The following is a 17,778-nucleotide window of genomic DNA, read 5'->3' as shown; positions in this document are numbered from 1 at the left end:
CACTTTTTATTACATTTTGCCTTTTTGTGGTTTTAAGCTTTTTAGGGACGTTACTTTAACATCGACCGAACGTTGTGTCTGTTTTGCCAAATTTGGGTTTTTTACTCCCCTCAATTACAATGAGGGTCTGTCTAGACATGATAATGGTAAAAACATCAAACAACAACTCAGAATTTTTACTTTACTATGATGATAGAATGTGACCCAAAACATCGATCTCTGAGTGGCTAGATTAAAAAAAAACTCCTTCCCAAATCCTGATATGTTAAATTACTTGTGCATTCTAGCCACCAATTTTTGTCAATTTGCCAAATTTGTCAAGTCCCTAAATTGTACTGTAAACTTGGCTTGTACTTCAACTGTTTTTCAATTTATTGTCAATATTTGGTTTGTTTATTTCTAGATAACAATATGAAAATAAAACAAATTTGACACCCTCACCGTGCTGTACTCAGATGAAATAACATGGATACATGGATTCAAAACCCTCAACTTGTATTCTTTTACCTTCGACTACTTGACTGGCTCATAGACAATGTAATCCTGAGTATCATTTTCAAACTAAGCCAAATTTCAAGCCTATATACACCCCTGTGTCACAGACCCGGTGGGACCCCAACCCACTAGAAAATTTATTCAAAATTTCATTCCAAGTTGTCAAAATACCCTACAATTTTAGCCAAACTTGAATTTTGACTTTAATTTCATAGATTTCATTCCCATTCGAAACTCAATGTAAAGAAATAGCATTTCAAAACCATCCTTCAAGACCTTTTATCCTCATTGGGATTTTGACTGAAACTTTTATCCCCGCTGTGGCGAAGAATTCCACCGGGACTGTGAGACAGGGGTGTCTATATGGGGTCTATATAACATGTTCCCTGAATATAATATTCTTCTGAAGTCAGGGTGCCAATACTAATTTTTTTAATGTTAGCAACAAGTAAATAAATTGGTAAGCCCGTAATACTTTACATCACGTAAAAATAAGGTGGTCATGCATGACTTATTATTCAAAGAAATATTGCATCGTCATTACCTTATAAAAAGGCTTAAAATAATCATTCTTTATTTTCTTTCTCATTCTAGTGGAGAAATACCATTTTGGTCTGGCGAAGACGAGTGACGTCATTTATACGATTTTTTCTTGGTATGGCCAATTTTTTTATTTTTAAACTACTTAAGGTGGTACATGCTTGCTGTCACGACTTTCCTCCATAGTACTAAAAGATTTTTCATTCCGTCCTCAGAAAGCGATTAGTATGCATTGTCATTATTTACGTAACAACAATAGACGTTCTAGAAACTTCTAGAAATTTCTTTGGATAAACACGACAGTCTGTCAGCATTAAATTGTCACATTCTACAATCATCCTTAATCGTGTGTACTTAATTATAATTTATGGTCTTTTAATTGTCATTTGATCCAATCGAAGGGGTAATTGCAATTAAAGAACTTCCTTTTTTACTAGTATAAGGCTACACATCTAATCCTATTCCCTTAATTAATATTTTGGTGAAATCTACAACATTCCTATTTAAACAGTTGCAGTATTTGGAGTCATTTTCGTTCATAGGATCCAAGAGCAAGAACTGATTGCAAGAACTTGATTTTATTTTATCTATACTGCAAACAAAGGTATGTTTAACACATTTGTTGTTGTTTTTCTATAATGTTTTTGATGTTTTCAGATCGATTGTTATGGGAGTACAACATTTGCTCCATCTATAGTTATATGTTGTTTTGTAAGGAAAGAGGGTGGAGCTAAATTAAGTTGTGTATTTAAAAAATTGGGAAATCAAATTAAATTGTACAGCTGGCGATAAACAAATTGGCCAGATTCTTGGCAAAAATAATTGAGCATTTTTATAATTATTATTGAAATGTATTCAAATTAATTTCAACCATAAAGAATTCAAAATAGTTCAATTTTATTATTGTCAGCAGATTACCCAAATTTTTTCGCGTCATTTAATGATGGTAGTTGTTTCAGCTGCTTACTGGATTGAATTCTTTCCGAAAATATCCCAACTGTCATGCGAATGGAAAATAGGAAATGTTGCCAATTTCTATCCCCATCATGCCAGAGTTGAAATTAGGCAGGGATCTGTAGTATAGCAGCCCCAGCAGAAATGAGACAAGAAAGAAAGATGTATTATGTAAAAAAGGGGTGGACAGGGTTGAAAGGATGGATAAGATTGTTCCATATAGTGTGAGTGAGATGGAAGTACTGTATTAGGATTTTGACAAAGGACTGTTGTTTGAAAGAACCACTGGAAAGAGTTATTGTATAGGGCAATTGAGACAGGGGTATTGTTTAGGGCAGTGAGACAGGATTGTTTTTAGAGCAGTGATATCTCATAGCAGAACCCCTGTGCGTTCTGTATAAGGTAATTGAGACAGAAATATTTGAAGTTTCTTACTTAACTTTTATCAGCTCACATCAGAAAAACACTTCTTTGCTTGGTCATTCAGAGACACCTAGTTACAAAATATAACAGCAAATCATACTGAGTAAAAACCCCCGCAATCACACAACAGAAGTTTTATAGATTCTCCTTTTGACACCTGTCAATTATATTGTCATGGTTGTTTTCTTCGCCAATTGTTGAGTGTTGTTTTGACCCTTTGCTTTATGATTGATTTGATCTCTCAAAAACAATTTTCTTGCAAGAGAGTGGTCATCGTGTCAAAAAAAAGTCTACTAGTATTCACATTAAATTTCCCGTTGAATTACCCATGCATTGACGTCATCATAAAGGTCAAATTCTTACACATTCCCATGGCTCTCTCGTTCTCACTAAGAACGTCATTGTCCAAAATGTTCCAGTGAGAAGGGGGCTTAGTCACTTGTAAGCCCCTAAAAAGTTTTCTATTCATCGTGCCGGCTTACATAACCTTTACAGTAGAGGATTATTTATATTGAGAGACCATCTTTCTATTTCTGAAGGGGACGAAATTCACAATAAACAAAGTCCTGAATATAAACAACAACATGATTGAATAACATTTTCAAAATATTACATAACTTTATCCAATTCTGACACGAGCTCCCTTTGAAAAGGTAGTTCCTTCATCCTATGTATCCTCAACTATGTGGCGATATCAACTCTCCGCCACATATTTTGAATATTTTGCAACTTCGATAGATCCGTATCTGGCTCGTTTGCTATTGATATATATATATATATTTTGATGTTGTCATTTGCAGAGCAATTAAACTGTAGCGAAAAGAAAAGAGAATGACACACCTCTCATCACTCCTGCACACCTCCAAACTTTCCCTTCGTTATGACGTCACCATTTCAATTTCGCGCCTCTTTTCTCTAATGTGATATTATGCTGGAATTTTCTATGGTTTAAATGTTTTGATGAAACTCCTTCTCCCTGTCGCTATGCTCTTACTGTGCTATAATGAATGTAGAAAAATTTTATTCAAAAGATTTCTTGTTTCTAAGCCAAAAATGTATGAAATCCGTGGGATGTACAGCCTCCTCAGACTATACACAACTTGTAAACAAAATTTCTAAGATCTTTAGACGGAAATATATGTTCAAATTCTCAAAGCTGTAGGCTTAACTACTTGGTTACTTCAAAACTGTCATGTTAACAAAGATTCAGTACACACTATAGGCTTCCTTTCCATTTTTCTTTGTGTTCAAGTTCTGTTCATGTCAAAAACTTTCTTATAAATACTGGTGAGTTTGCGAGTTTCACGTGTTTATTCCGTAAAGAAAGTATCCTTCCTAGATGACTTCGTTTTCCTGTTTTCCTTTCAACTCATTGCTAGCAGGCTCAAAGAGATTTCCTGTTTCGTTCATTGCTACGATTTTAATTCCTTAGTGTTGTAAATCTAACTTTCTATCATATCAATGAAGTATTGCAGTATGTCGATAATTCCGCAATATATTTGCTGCGACTCAGCATTTTGTTTCGATTACGTCGAACACTTTTCAACTTCGAACCAGTCTTCAAAGGTATTTGTCTCCGTAATTTTTCTTTTTAAAGAAGAGGCGTCATTCAGCTGTTTGTGGCAGTTACATTTTCAAGGTTATATGACTTCGCAATTTCTGCGCCAAAAAGACATCTAAAAACCGCAAATTTACTGGGAAATCCTTGAAATATTTCTCATTCTGGACAAAATTTGATAGGATTACGAATTGACTCTTTACAATGGAATCAAAAAGCATTCATTCATTGATAACCTATGTTAATTTATGCGTGATGAATAATTTAAGCTTAGCAAATCAGGAGTGAGCAGTAAATGAGGGTATAAAAAGGGTCAGTAGTTTATGGGATGTTAGAATGAAAAAGGAGAAAGAAGAGAGAAGTGAAAAAGTGATGGAATTACTTGAACCAACACATTTATTGGAATTCTTAGGCAAATCATTTAGGAAGACCACAGGTAAAAAGATTTTTATGTGAAGATCCTCTTGTTAAGATGGAGACATTTTTCTCGTATTAAGTTTCAGTTTGACAAGTTTTTTTGTATTCTTCTAAAGGATTCTGTTATAAATAACTTTAGAAATTTTTCCAAACAAGCTAAGAGATGAGCATGCGTGTTTCAGCGTGTTTCGCAATGCGCTAATTCGTGCTTCAACTTTAATTCGACTTTAAGAAGGCGTTTATTTTGCGTAGGCTACTTAAAGTGTGTTCCGAAATTCCAACAAATGCTTACGAATGCTTTGTCATTAAAGATGTCAAGCGTTTATATTATATAGGGTGATTCATTTTGTATATTTTCTTACTTTTTTTCTTCGGTAGATTATCATTCTTTGTCTTTGATTCAATAAGCAACCCAAAGCCTCTTTGTTATATCTTTGAAATTCCTTCAATGAACTTATGAGTTTGTGGCTGTTTTTTTCTAAATTACTACAGTACTCGACTCTAAATGGGTTTGTGGAGGAGCCTTCTCTATATTTCTACAGTTCTCAACTATATAACATTTTGCAACGTTTAACGAAGTTACATCACCTCATTACACTGCAAAGTCACCTGGTTTCCATAACAACAAGACGCAATCACGTTGTTAAATCGTGTCCCGGAAGCTCCCTCGTTGTAATAAGTGTCGTCTGTTGTAATTCCTTCCCAGTTTTCACCTATTTCGTTCGCAATCACGTGTTCAAAAGCATGCCATGATTTCTCATCTTTATTCTCTCGCTTCAATAACTCCGGTAACCGAAGAAAGTTCTGCTGCAATAGATTCTTCAGATTGCTCGTGGTGGAAAAGAAATCCTCGAAAACTTTGAACTCCCTTTGTCTCGGTGTTAGGTAATAGTTTTCAGCCAGAATTGTAGCAAAATTTGATTAGAGATCTCAAATTTGAACTTCATTCCCGTGTGATAGGTGTTTTAGAAGGAGGGTGACAAAATTATTTGTTTTTGTACGTTAATTTGCTTTTTGGAGGAGTGTATATTTGAGGTATTTGATTGGATCAGCGATGTGTATTTTGTGTGTTTTAAACAAAGAAATCTCAACGACGGCATCGAGTGAGTAGATTGTATTGTTTTCACTTGGTCACTTTTAGCATGGTGTTCTAATTCGATGCTTTCAGCATTTCTATGTTTTGGTGGCTCAATTTTTTATGATGATGTATTCTTTAACGATTCTAGGCCAAATAAACACTTCTGATAATAATCTTTTATATTCCTGGGATGGGGACCCTTTTCATTTAATCTTCAATCAGATAACATATTTTGCAGAAAATGGGTTTGTTACAGGTTGATATTTTGCGATATTTTTACTTATTCATGGGTTATGGAAATCATAAGACGATCCTGTGATTTCTGTAAATAATTCAGCGAGCGAACAGTTTGAGTCATTACAGTCAAAGTTGCTATTGCTGTTAAATTCATTTCGGTTTGTTTCGTTGCGGCCTGGGGGGGGTTAGGCAAATGGAGGTTACGGTATGTGCCGCCCTTAAGGGTACCTTTTTTGGACTTCCAAAGTCCCGCTAAGGGTCGGAAAAATCAGAAAATCAAATTTCAGTCCCACTAAGGGTCGGAAAAATAGGAAAATTTCAACTTACCCCCTTGAAAAATCGAAATTTGGTCAAAATTGGTCAAATTTGTTCCGCAAAGGGTCGTAAAATTCCCAAAATTTTCCTTTGTTTTCTCCTTTTTAGTCCCGGTAAGGGTCCAAAGTTCGAAAGTCGGGCGTTGCGGGTTTTCGTGTAAGACTTTAGGAGTAGCTTTCGTGTTAAGTGCTTATGTAATTATCTATGGAAGGAATAAACTTTATACTTAGTCATGGTATGCGATTTGCTACGCGTAGGTAGTCGCGCTGGTATGTAGACCAAAAGAAGGAAGCAAAAATTGAAAGGGTAGAAAGAAATTCAAAGCTGATGAAATCTCCCGCCGCTTTTTCATTCATGAGTTTTAATTATGTAGAGAAAAATGCATAATTAAAATTCCTTGCATAATTTCTTTTCTTTGAGTAACATAATTTATGCATATTTAAAATACTTTGACTGGGGAGTTATTTTCGTGAGTATAAATTATACAAAAGTTTGTTTTGTTTGCATAAATTACTAGTAAAAATATAACGCTGTAAAAATTTCTGATGTAATTTTTAGATACGATTTCTAGGGAGCCACTGGTTTCCTATAAATGGAATTGAAAATGTGGAATAGCTTCAGTTAAAGATTAAGATCTGGAAAAGAAGGACTTTTTCATGTCAAGAAATTCTCGAAAGTGTTTTTAAAATTTAAATTTTATTCAAGTTTTGCTGTAACTTTTCAACGTTTATCAATCAAAAATGGTTTGCTCGTTTTCTTTTGACAATATTATGGAATCTAAAACAAAAGAAAGTAAGTAGAAAAATAACTTAAAAAAATAAGAAAAAAATATTTCATTTCAATATTGATAAAATTTTCCTCATTTTCGAGGAGGAATGAAAGAGGTGTGTTTCAGTGAGTGTTGTCTCTCTTTTTTTATCCAAAAATTTTAAGAGGTTCAACGTTTTGATTTATCCGCGGTTTTTTTATAGACGCGTTTGTGGAGCAATACAAAAATAAAACTTTTTGCTAAGAGTTAGTGCCTTGGTGTGTTTAAATTGAAAGATACCAGTTTATTTTGAATATTGTTCAGTTAATGAGAGAGTTTCTCTGTAGTTGTTTAAATGATGAACTTTTTTTTTTTAATTCTGATTTTTTCAGCTGCCTTTCTATCTCTTTCCCAGTAAAATTACACAAGCCTCATTTTTTTATAAAAACACAAAAAATGAAATTCTCTCTGTGTTTTTTTTTGTTTCAAAATGGGTCAAGAGAAGATTAAGATATGGTTTTTGAATAAATCCATGAAAAGGGTTTTTGTTCAACTGCCAACATTAATAGTGAAAATGTCAGATTATTTACCTGACATGAGTTTTTAAAATTTATTTAAAATCATGCTAGTATGTCATTTTTATTTACACATCATTCTTTTCAATATTTCTAGGTGCAATGTTGCATTCAACACAATCAGGAAAAGTTTATGAGAACCCATTGTCAGGACGTAAAGTTGCTCGTGTCCTGGTTATCTACACTGGAGGAACGATTGGCATGAAAGACAATGGAACTGGAGGTGTGTATGATTCTAAAATTTTTGTAAATTTCTCTCATCCAAAGAATTCACAGCCATGTTGAAGTGCAGAGCCGTCTTCTTATTCCTGTTTCTTTTTAAACCAAATTACAGTTCGAAGGCTAATTTCTGATCTATGATTACTTTTTAGGATACACAGTTGTCCCAAACTATTTTGCACAAGCTTTAAAGAGACTACCCATGTTATATGATGAAGACTTTGCCGAAAGCGGAATGCCAGAACTCAGCAATGAATGTGAAATGAACCCTGATTTACCTTATTGCAAATATTCAAAGCTGGTTATGCCGTAAGTATTTTATGAATGATTGCCAGTACCCCGGGGGGGGGGTACTAGGGCAAGATGGGTTACGGGGATGCTCCGCTGGTCAGGGTACCTATTTTGACCTCCACGAGTCCCAGGTAGGGTCGCAAAAACACCAAAATAGAAAAATCAGTCCCCCGTAGGGTGCCTATTTTTGGAAAATTTGAGGAAAAAGTAGAAAATTTGAGAAAATTTTGGAATTTCAGTCCCATTCAGGGTCACTTTTTTCGCAAATTTCGAGTCCCACGTAGGGTCCATTTTTCGAACGTCAGCGGAGCACCCCCGTCGGTCGACAAGGGTAGTACCCCCCCCCGGGCCAGTACCTTTTTGTAATTTAAAAAAGTTTGTCGATTGTTTTATAAATTAAATGATTTCTTTTTTATTTATGTTTTTGAAACTTCTTCAAGAATACTGTGTTACATTGAGCATGAGTAGGCTTTGACTCTAGATAGTTTCTTTTGCCTTTTAGGATGTCAAAGATGGGAGTCAGAGTGGTTTATTATATCAAAGAATTGGATCCTATACTGGATTCATCTAACATGTCAATGGAACATTGGACCATGATTGCCAAAGTTGTCAAAGAGAATTATGATTATTTCGATTCATTTGTTATTCTTCATGGTACAGACACTATGGCTTACACTGCGTCAGCTTTATCATACATGTTTGAAAATTTGGATAAAACTGTTGTCTTAACAGGTTCGCAGGTAATTTGAAAGAAACACTTTTTCAACAACTTCATTTATGTTCTCATGGGAATTTCCCTACTGTACACATTCTATTTTATAATGATTGACAGATGATGTAACATTACATAACTTTATAGAATTGATTAGTTTAAACACAAGTGGTCGAAGGGGGACTAGGCAGGAAGGCACACAGTGTGATCTACATATGGTATTTTCAGTTCTTGAAATGAAGACAATGACATGGCAAATATGTACAGGAATAAAAACTAGAATAAAATAAATGAATACACAGATACGCGTGAAGAAAACACAATACAAACACATATAGTTATAAAACAGCAAAAGTGACAAAATGACAAAAAACAGTAAACAGTAAACAGTAAATAGTACGTGTAAACAATATTGAGTATATGGCTGAAAATTACAAAACAGGAGTAATAGTACTAAAAGGCAGGTATAAATAAACAAGGCTTCAAAATAAAAAGAAATTGCTAAAAAAGGAAGCTCCCTAGATGCTGGGGTGGGTGGAGGAGCAAAAATACAGCAGTCAGCACTAAGAAATGAAGAACTGAAAAAGGGCCATGTGAAGAAACTGAGGCCTTATATAGACATGAGAGTGAGGCTGAACCAAGAGTCCGGATAAAACCAAAACAAACCAAATGCATCTAAACTCTGATATACAAACATATATCAGAAACTTAAACACAAGTGGTCGAAAGGGGGACTAGGCAGGAAGGCACACAGTGTGATCTACATGGTATTTTCAGTTCTTGAAATGAAGACAATGACATGGCAAATATGTACAGGAATAAAAACTAGAATAAAATAAATGTCCAAATCCAATGTGGTAGTTAGTTAGGTAAAGATGAAATATAGGAAGAAATAGAACGCTGGGCGTGCAAGCGCTGGGACAGGGGCATATGTAAATAGAGGTACATTGCATCAGACTTCCAATCACCCATGACTGCAATGGAGTCAAGAGGTACCCCGGCCTCCAAAGCAAAGGTGGCCCCACCACGTCTAAACGAGTGTGACCCATATTGACGGGGTGAGAGCCCAGAACGAGAGAGGTGAGCCTGAAGGATGCACATAAAATCCCGGTACACAAAAACCCGATTCGAGGCAAGGTGGGAATCCCTCCAACAAAAGGCTTGATCGCAAGGAAGGGCTCCCGGGGTGAGGGAAAAGGCACGGGACACAGCCAAAACCGGACAGAGGTGAGAAGAGGGTATGGCAACCAGTGGTATAGTAACAGTACGTTGACCAAACTGGATGGTTTTGCTCCACCTCACTCTGATATGCACCCCGGAACCAACAAACGAAAAATCAGACCTAGTGAGAAAGGTACTCGACGAGAAGTCCCTCTGGGAAACCGGCAAAAGGTGGCTCTTCCTGAAAAGACCAAAAAAGGAGACCAGACACAGTGCCCAGAAGGAAGCCTGCTTGCTATCTAGGAGGTTGAGTTGGGAATGAATGAAAGAGAGGATATCCACAGTGATGGGGAGCTTGGGGACGGGAGGGATACCCTTAGATCGCTTAATACCCTTGAGCACAGAGGACAGGAACCAGTTGTCAAGGAGAGGGTTGGGGAAACCCATCTCCCGGTGAAGAAGACCAACAAAATTCAAATAAACACAAACAGACTGCGGCAACAGGAACCGTGCTAGGTAGGCAGCATACATACAGAGGTGAACACGTTGAACAGGAGCAGGCGAAATATTAAGCATATTACAAAACTGGAGATAGACCTTTCGGTGAGTACGGTAGGCCTTGCGGGTATTGACAGCATAGGTGGCTTCACGATATAACTGCACTTCTGCCAGCAGCGAAGACGCAAACTCTAAAAGGCAGAGCGAAGGCATGAGCCAGACCCATATAAACCAAGAAGAAAAAAGAAACAGTTCTCAGACATGTGCCAGACAATGTCATCGGAAGGATCAAACTGATCGAAACAGTCACAAAGATACTGGAGAAAAGCTGCAAGATGTTTGTGTTCATGTAACCGAGATACATGATCAGCAACAACATTCAGGACCCCCGGGACATGGAAAACTTTGAGGCGAAAGTTGTATGTGGCTGAGCACCAGAACAGACGCCTGAGGTAAGTCATCATGAGCGGGTTGCGAGATGATCCCTTATTCAACATGCCCACTGCAGCAGTGTTGTCACAATAGATATGGACTACCTTATTACTGAGAAAAGGAGCCCAGCGTTCTAAGGCAAACACAATGCAAAGAGCCTCTTTGTAGTTGATGTGCAAACCTGCTAGGAAAGGAGCATCAACCCACAAGTTAGAATAGAACCAATCCTTCTCAAACACTGCTCCGATACCTGAAGAACAAGCATCTGTGTGGATGTTAGTAACAGGCCTAGTGTCATGGAACAAACACTGGCCATTGAAAACCCCTAGAAAGTCTAGCCACCAGGCAATGTCCTTAAAGAATTCCTCATTCAACAGACACTTGGATGACTGCTTCTGTAAAGAACCCATAAGGTCCAAAATGCGACGCAAAAAGGTTCTTCCACCATAGATGACCTTACAGGCCCAGTTGAGACGCCCAGCCAGCTGCTGGAGCTGTCTCTTTGAGGCACGAGTTCGTGATTGAAAAGACATCAAGACGTCTCTCAGTTCACTTAGCTTTTTATCAGGGAGTGAGAGAGTTAATGTAGTAGTATCAATCTCAACTCCAAGAAAAACTAGTTTCCGACATGGTGGAACAACCTTAGAAGGGCTGATTGTGAATCCTAGAGAAACAAGTAGGGAGTGCAATGTATCAAAGGCAGCTTGACATTCATGTTGATTCCTCCCGATGATCAAGAAATCATCAAGATATACAATGATCAAAGGAAAGCCTTTCCTCTGCATCATACGTCTAACGCTCTGGGTCAACCGATGAAAGATACCAGGAGCACTGCGTGCACCAAAAGGGAGACGTGTGTCTTTTAGATACGTGTAATGCTCGTCCCCACTGAATTTCCACTTCAAGCCGAGAGCATCCCGGTTTGCTGGGTGGACTGGGACAGATCTGTACGCGTGTCTCAAATCTATCTTAGCGATGAAGAAATCCTTCCCTATCAGCCGACAGGCATCATCTAGAGTCTGGAAAGATTGCTTATCAATATCAATGTAAGAATTTACACCCAAACCGTAGGGCATAGAACAGTCATGGATCAAACGGAGATCCTCTGAGTCAGGCTTTGGAACTGCTCCAAGGGCACTGACGATAACTGGTTTTTCAGCAGATATTATGTAGTTTCCGGCTGATAGTTCTTCCAAAATAGTGGCTTCAACTTATCCTTTAGAACTAGGGCCAACAGCAGAATTATAGTTGTCCATCTCCGCAGGGCTGATCTTAGCACCTGCTGGGAGCAATTGAAAACCGTTGACCACCCCATCAAATAAAAATTGACGATCAGGGTCATCCAGTAATTCTTTGTCCCAAACTGCAGAATCAAGCGGAGAAGGAGCTGGCTCAGAAGAAGGAAGTCATTGAGATTCCCCTCCACTCCCAGGGTGCAGAAAACCTTGGTGGGATTTTCCACAAGCCTGAGAGCCAACCTTGCGGTTACAAGCATGGGTGAACTTGCAGGGAGACTTCTGACAACCTTTCCTCGAGTTGAACATTCGGCAAATCTCTGAACCAGAGGAGAGATGCGTCATAATGGCAGGACCAGAACCCTTATTGTTACCCGCAAAGCCTAAGAAAAAAGAATCGTTTTTGGATGAGGAAGTATCACTGCTTTGCCCAAGCCCACGAGGTAGCTTTGCAGCCCAGCGAGGTATGAGAACAACCTCATGTAGGTGACTATGGTCAGTACTCCATGAGAACCCATATGTGTGTTGCAAAATCCGAAATTCATCGTCATATTGCAACACCGATTGCCATGTGTACTTAGTCGCCAGCTCCAAGACCTTAATCGCATAGGAGAGGTATTCCTGTACATGAAGAAGGGTAGAGAGCTTCCCAGAAAAAAGTAATTCATAAAAAATACGAAGATTGGCAATATTAAACTGTTCTACGGTAACATTGGAAAGTTTTGGTTTAGAGTCCTGTAAAATTAAGGCAAGCTTGCAGTTGTTATCATAAGACAAAACTTTTTCATCTTCTGCAGGGCGAATGCGAGAAACAAAGTCAACAATTCGTAAGGCTTTACCTCTCGTGATGTCGTTGGTTCGTGTCGGTCTTAAAAAGAGTTCGTTCTGGGTGACTGGGCGATGGGATTCTTGAGAATTCGAGCCAGAATTTAACGACGAAAGTGAAGCAGCAAAACCAAGTGCATGACCAGCAGAATGAGATTGAGATTGGGTTTGTTGTGGTTGATGTTGAGAAGCGAGCGGAGCAGAAGCAAGTAGCGGACGGTGAAGCAAAGTAGACATATTGTCATTTAAAAAGTTTGACTGAGCGCGGTTTTCCCCTGAGGGAATGGCGTTTTGAGTAGCGAATGGCGGAATGGCGGAGCGAGATGAATGACTTCTTGAAGCTTTTAGTCGTTCAAGTTTCTCTGTCTGACGTTTGATCTCGTCTCGTAAATTATTTTCCTCCTGATTCTCTTGTTCAGCTCTAATGGAATCCAAAAGTTCATTTTCCTGTCGTTTCAAAAATTGTAAATGGCGGCGATACTGACTCATTTGCTCATCATGTTCAGACAACGGCAAGCCAGGGTTTTCCTCTGACGTTTGTTTACGTTGTTGGATGGCAGCTGTACGACTAGCAGATCGCGGGCTAGTTGTAGGAGTTCGTGACAAAGGAGAAGAAGATGGTGACTGTGGTCCCTGACAATTCTTGCTTGGATGACCAAAGGTATGATCACTGTGGTTTCTCTGGCAGCCAGGGCATTTCTTCTTTCGTGTGGCACTGTCCTCATTAGGTGGAGGAGTACCAGGAGGTGTTGTCAGGAACATTAAAATAGCAAAGCATAATCTTTCAGCAAGCATATTGAAAAGGTGATAGCAGAGAACAGTAAAGTTTGAACAGAAACAGCAAAAATACAGCAGTCAGCACTAAGAAATGAAGAACTGAAAAAGGGCCATGTGAAGAAACTGAGGCCTTATATAGACATGAGAGTGAGGCTGAACCAAGAGTCCGGATAAAACCAAAACAAACCAAATGCATCTAAACTCTGATATACAAACATATATCAGAAACTAATCTCTTTGATATTGTTTACTCAGTAACTCTTAGTTATAATCCATTGTTATTTTGTTTTTTTAGATCCCAATTTTCGAACAAAGGAATGATGGACGTAGTAATTTCATTGGTGCATTAGTGATAGCTGGACACTTTATCATACCTGAAGTTACACTTTTCTTCAACAACAAACTTTTCCGTGGAAACAGAAGTCAAAAAGTTAGTGCTTCAGATTTAGATGCATTTGATTCACCAAACTTGCCACCCCTTGCAAAACTTGGTACAGACATTGAAGTTGCTTGGGATGCTGTATTTCCTAAAACATCAATGTTACCTTTTCACCTACACGATAAAATGAGTGAAAATGTTGGTTTACTACAATTATTCCCAGGAATCAATGCTCAAATTGTTCGAGCTTTCCTATCAGCACCAATGGAAGGAATTGTTATTGAATCTTTTGGTAGCGGAAACATCCCATCCAATCGACCTGATCTTGTCAAAGAATTCAAGGAAGCAGCTGAAAGAGGTGTACTGATGTTGAACATTACGCAATGTGCTCGTGGAACTGTCACTGATGCTTATGCTGCTGGACGTGTTCTGTTTGAGATTGGGGTCATCCCAGGATATGACATGACTCCTGAAGCAGCTTTAGCAAAAATGGCTTATGTATTAAGTAAGAAAGAAATCACACACAGTCAAAGGAGAGAATTTTTAGAGAAAAATATTCGAGGAGAGATGACATTCCCAAAAACTCACAAACAATTTTCAATGAAGGATGGAGGATTGATCCAAACAGTTGCAAAAACTCTTAGCCTTGGCTCTCAACAGGTAAAATGAAAAGATATTTATAGATTGATAAAATTTTCCCATATTAAAGTTTATAAATTCTTCTTTGAGCTATATCACTTTCACTTCTCACACTCTTGGATGTTTACATCTTATTTAACAATGTTTATCAATTTATCTTATCCAGGAAATGAATTCAGTACGAAAGACGTTGCTTCCTGTCCTTCTCACTTGTGCAGCAAAAGCAGGTGACCTGAATTCCATCAAAGATTTGGTTGATCAGGGTGCAAATTTGAATGAACCTTCAGATTATGATGGCAAAACGAGTCTTCATTTAGCAGCAGCAGAAGGACATGTCAATGTTGTTCAATATTTGTTACTTCACGGTGCTTCATACTTTGTGCGAGACCGAAGGGGAAGAACTCCTTTGTTTGATGCTATAAGGTATGTATTACATGATATTGCTTTTAAACGTTGTCAATTTTTTATTTTAATCTGATTTGCCATTTTCACTTATTCGTAACTTGGTTTTTTTAAACAAATATTTCTGCCTGTGGTTTATAGATATTAGTATTACCTGGATAATTAATGTAAAATTTCTTTCCCTTTTTTAGGAATAAGAATTCAAGGATAGTGGACATGTTGATCTCAAGTGGAGCGAACTTTGATCAAGACAATATGGAAGTTGCCAGAGAGTTGAGTATAGCAGCAACAGATAACGATGTGGAACGGTTGAGGTTGTGGTTGAGATGTAACGTCAATATGAACATTTCAGACCTTGAAGGAAGGTCACCTCTTCACGTGGTAAGTGGCCTTATAGTCTATTTTATAAAAAATCTTTTTCAACTTCTTTATTGTTGAATAAAAAAATTCACATGAAAATTAACTTCCACATTATACTAAATGCTTTAACGTGAAGGATAACAGAGATATAATTGGTATGATAAAATAACAATATTTACCACGATTTGAATGGTAATGAACTGTTAATATCCAAGTTTGTAATATTGATGTATTTATTTATTTTTCAGGCTGTCCTCAAAGGGAACAAAGAAGCAGTCAAATTTCTTGTTGAAGAAGCACATGTAAACGTCAATCGAAAAGACATCTTCGGTCGAACGCCTATTGAAAATGCAGTCGAACTTCAATCCAAAGATGTTCTACAAATCTTGCTACAAGTACTACAAAACAAACGAAGTAACGGTACTATGAATAAATTAAACGGAGTCACTGGTGATGTTAATATGAATAATCTTATAAACTGCAAAATGAACTGCGGGGGAAATTGATGTACTTGTTGTGGACTCAAATTTCCCCCTCACATACAAATTTTTTAGCATACATTTTTGCTAAAAGTCGAATCGTATATATAATAGTTTCTACCTGGATTTTGTTGGATTTTGCTTGCTTGCTGGCTGGAGAATACAAATTGGTGAATTGTGTATCAAACAGAGCTTGCTGATGTCAACAAAATATTTTTCTTTCCGGTAGAATAACTATATCTTATTTTATCATGTCTTAAGGTCTTGTTAGACGGTAACATTTTTGTGTAACATTTGCTAACATTTCTAAAAATAGAAGATTTCAAAAATGTGCTCAAGAAATGTTAACATATGTTACACGCAAACATTTTGTGTGTAACATTTGATTTTTGGCCCAGCTAGCTTTAGCGTACTGGGCCTTTCATTAGCATTCTGCCCGGTGTCAGTGTGTAACAATTTACTAGGCGATACGCGTTTTCATATATGGCGTTTTCAAGCACAGGCTAATTCAGATTATGAAGGATTTGATTGGCTGTTAGAACATGATTGACAGAATAAAAAACAATTGAAATCGTCTTTATTGGTTAAAAACATAAAAGGAGAAAATACAATTAACTATTAAAACTATAAGAACATAACAGATGTAGTGCGTTTAAGAAAAACAATGTAACAAACCCTTTTCTCTTTAGGAAGATGTTCTTTTAAAAAAAGTGTTTTTACATTTCTCTATCATGTGAACAGTTCAGTTGTTCACGTGTTAGGAAAAAAACATCTCTGTATATAAGATTTAAATATTATGAATTATTTCTTAAAGTTGTAAATAAGAGATAGCCGAATGGTCTAAGGCGTCTATGGCTTGTATTAGCGACTCCAGGTTCAAATTCTCTCTGCTACGCAAGTCTTGTTCAGTTCATACTTTTATTCGCTGGGCCTTCATGCCCTCTGGGCTTCTTGTTTTTATTAAAAAAGAGAGAAAAAGAGAGAAAAAGAGAGAAAAATCGGCGAAAAAACACGTGCGCACTTGAAGTATCCTTTTAAATTCCCTTTAAATGGCGGCATCCTTTGATTCAAAATGTTAACCATCGAGAGCAAATCATTTTTTTTTGATTTGCTATCTGCGCGTAACATTCGTTAACATTTGAATGTTTCTGAATGTTAATCGATGTTACACAGTAACATTTTGTACAACATTTGCTATTTTTAGAAAATGTTACACAAAAATGTTACCGAATGTTATCGTCTAAAGGTCTTGTTAGACGATAACATTCGGTAACATTTTTGTGTAACATTTTCTAAAAATAGCAAATGTTGTACAAAATGTTACTGTGTAACATCGATTAACATTCAGAAACATTCAAATGTTAACGAATGTTACGCGTAGATAGCAAATCAAAAAAAAATGATTTGCTCTCGATGGTTAACATTTTGAATCAAAGGATGCCGCCATTTAAAGGGAATTTAAAAGGATACTTCAAGTGCGCACGTGTTTTTTCGACGATTTTTCTCTCTTTTTCTCTCTTTTTTAATAAAAAAAATCAAATATTACACACAAAATGTTTGCGTGTAACATATGTTAACATTTCTTGAGCACATTTTTGAAATCTTCTATTTTTAGAAATGTTAGCAAATGTTACACAAAAATGTTACCGTCTAACAAGACCTTAACAAGACCTTTACATTACACGCTTTTTTTATAAGAATAGTGTACTTTGGTTGAGGGTGAGCATTATTCTTAATTTTCTATTGTTCTAAACAATAGGCCTATTGTTTTAAACCCGAAATCTCACCCTGATATTCTTATAGAAGTTATTCTTATAAAAGAAAAAGCGTGTATTTTGTAATGTACATATTGATTTTCAGATCCTTGATATTTTCTCGCATTTTGAGCTGCAAAAAATTCTTTGTCACTTCCATCATGGTTCTTTTCAAAAAAAATCTTCCAATCTTTTAATCTCAGGGATAAGGCTTGTTTTATGTTATTTATATGAAAGTTTTTTTTTGAAAGTATATTTATTTGAGATATCTTTAT

General features: G+C 36.9%; 1 protein-coding gene across 3 annotated transcripts; it reads left to right on the top strand.

Moving 5' to 3' along the window:
• The first annotated feature begins 402 nt into the window (after positions 1 to 402).
• LOC136809973 (L-asparaginase-like) lies at positions 403 to 16,002 on the top strand. Of its 3 annotated transcripts, XM_067066545.1 has the most exons (10): positions 403 to 537; positions 1,090 to 1,150; positions 1,578 to 1,639; positions 7,438 to 7,563; positions 7,712 to 7,868; positions 8,353 to 8,590; positions 13,786 to 14,529; positions 14,675 to 14,931; positions 15,102 to 15,291; positions 15,519 to 16,002. In XM_067066545.1, exons 4-10 carry the CDS (start codon positions 7,443 to 7,445, stop codon positions 15,774 to 15,776), a joined length of 1,965 nt encoding a protein of 654 aa, XP_066922646.1. In that variant the 5' UTR covers positions 403 to 537; positions 1,090 to 1,150; positions 1,578 to 1,639; positions 7,438 to 7,442; the 3' UTR covers positions 15,777 to 16,002. The 3 variants fall into 3 exon arrangements, with proteins under 3 accessions (XP_066922646.1, XP_066922644.1, XP_066922645.1); XM_067066543.1 differs by lacking the exons at positions 403 to 537; positions 1,090 to 1,150; positions 1,578 to 1,639 and adding an exon at positions 4,292 to 4,406; XM_067066544.1 differs by lacking the exons at positions 403 to 537; positions 1,090 to 1,150; positions 1,578 to 1,639 and adding an exon at positions 6,628 to 6,809.
• The last annotated feature ends 1,776 nt before the right edge of the window (positions 16,003 to 17,778 follow it).

The sequence above is a fragment of the Clytia hemisphaerica genome, unplaced genomic scaffold (assembly GCF_902728285.1).
Source record: "Clytia hemisphaerica strain Z4C2 unplaced genomic scaffold, Clytia hemisphaerica genome assembly, whole genome shotgun sequence".
Classification (NCBI taxonomy): domain Eukaryota; kingdom Metazoa; phylum Cnidaria; class Hydrozoa; order Leptothecata; family Clytiidae; genus Clytia; species Clytia hemisphaerica.
Note: the sequence above shows the minus strand (reverse complement) of the source record. Positions and strands in the feature narration are given on the sequence as shown.

Excerpts from the sequence above, each read along its gene's own strand:
- LOC136809973 (XM_067066543.1), top strand. The coding sequence starts at position 4,307 with ATGAAAAAGGAGAAAGAAGAGAGAAGTGAAAAAGTGATGGAATTACTT. Across the intron at positions 7,869-8,352 it reads TATTCAAAGCTGGTTATGCC|GATGTCAAAGATGGGAGTCA; the intron begins GTAAGTATTTTA and ends TTTGCCTTTTAG. Across the intron at positions 8,591-13,785 it reads TTGTCTTAACAGGTTCGCAG|ATCCCAATTTTCGAACAAAG; the intron begins GTAATTTGAAAG and ends TTGTTTTTTTAG.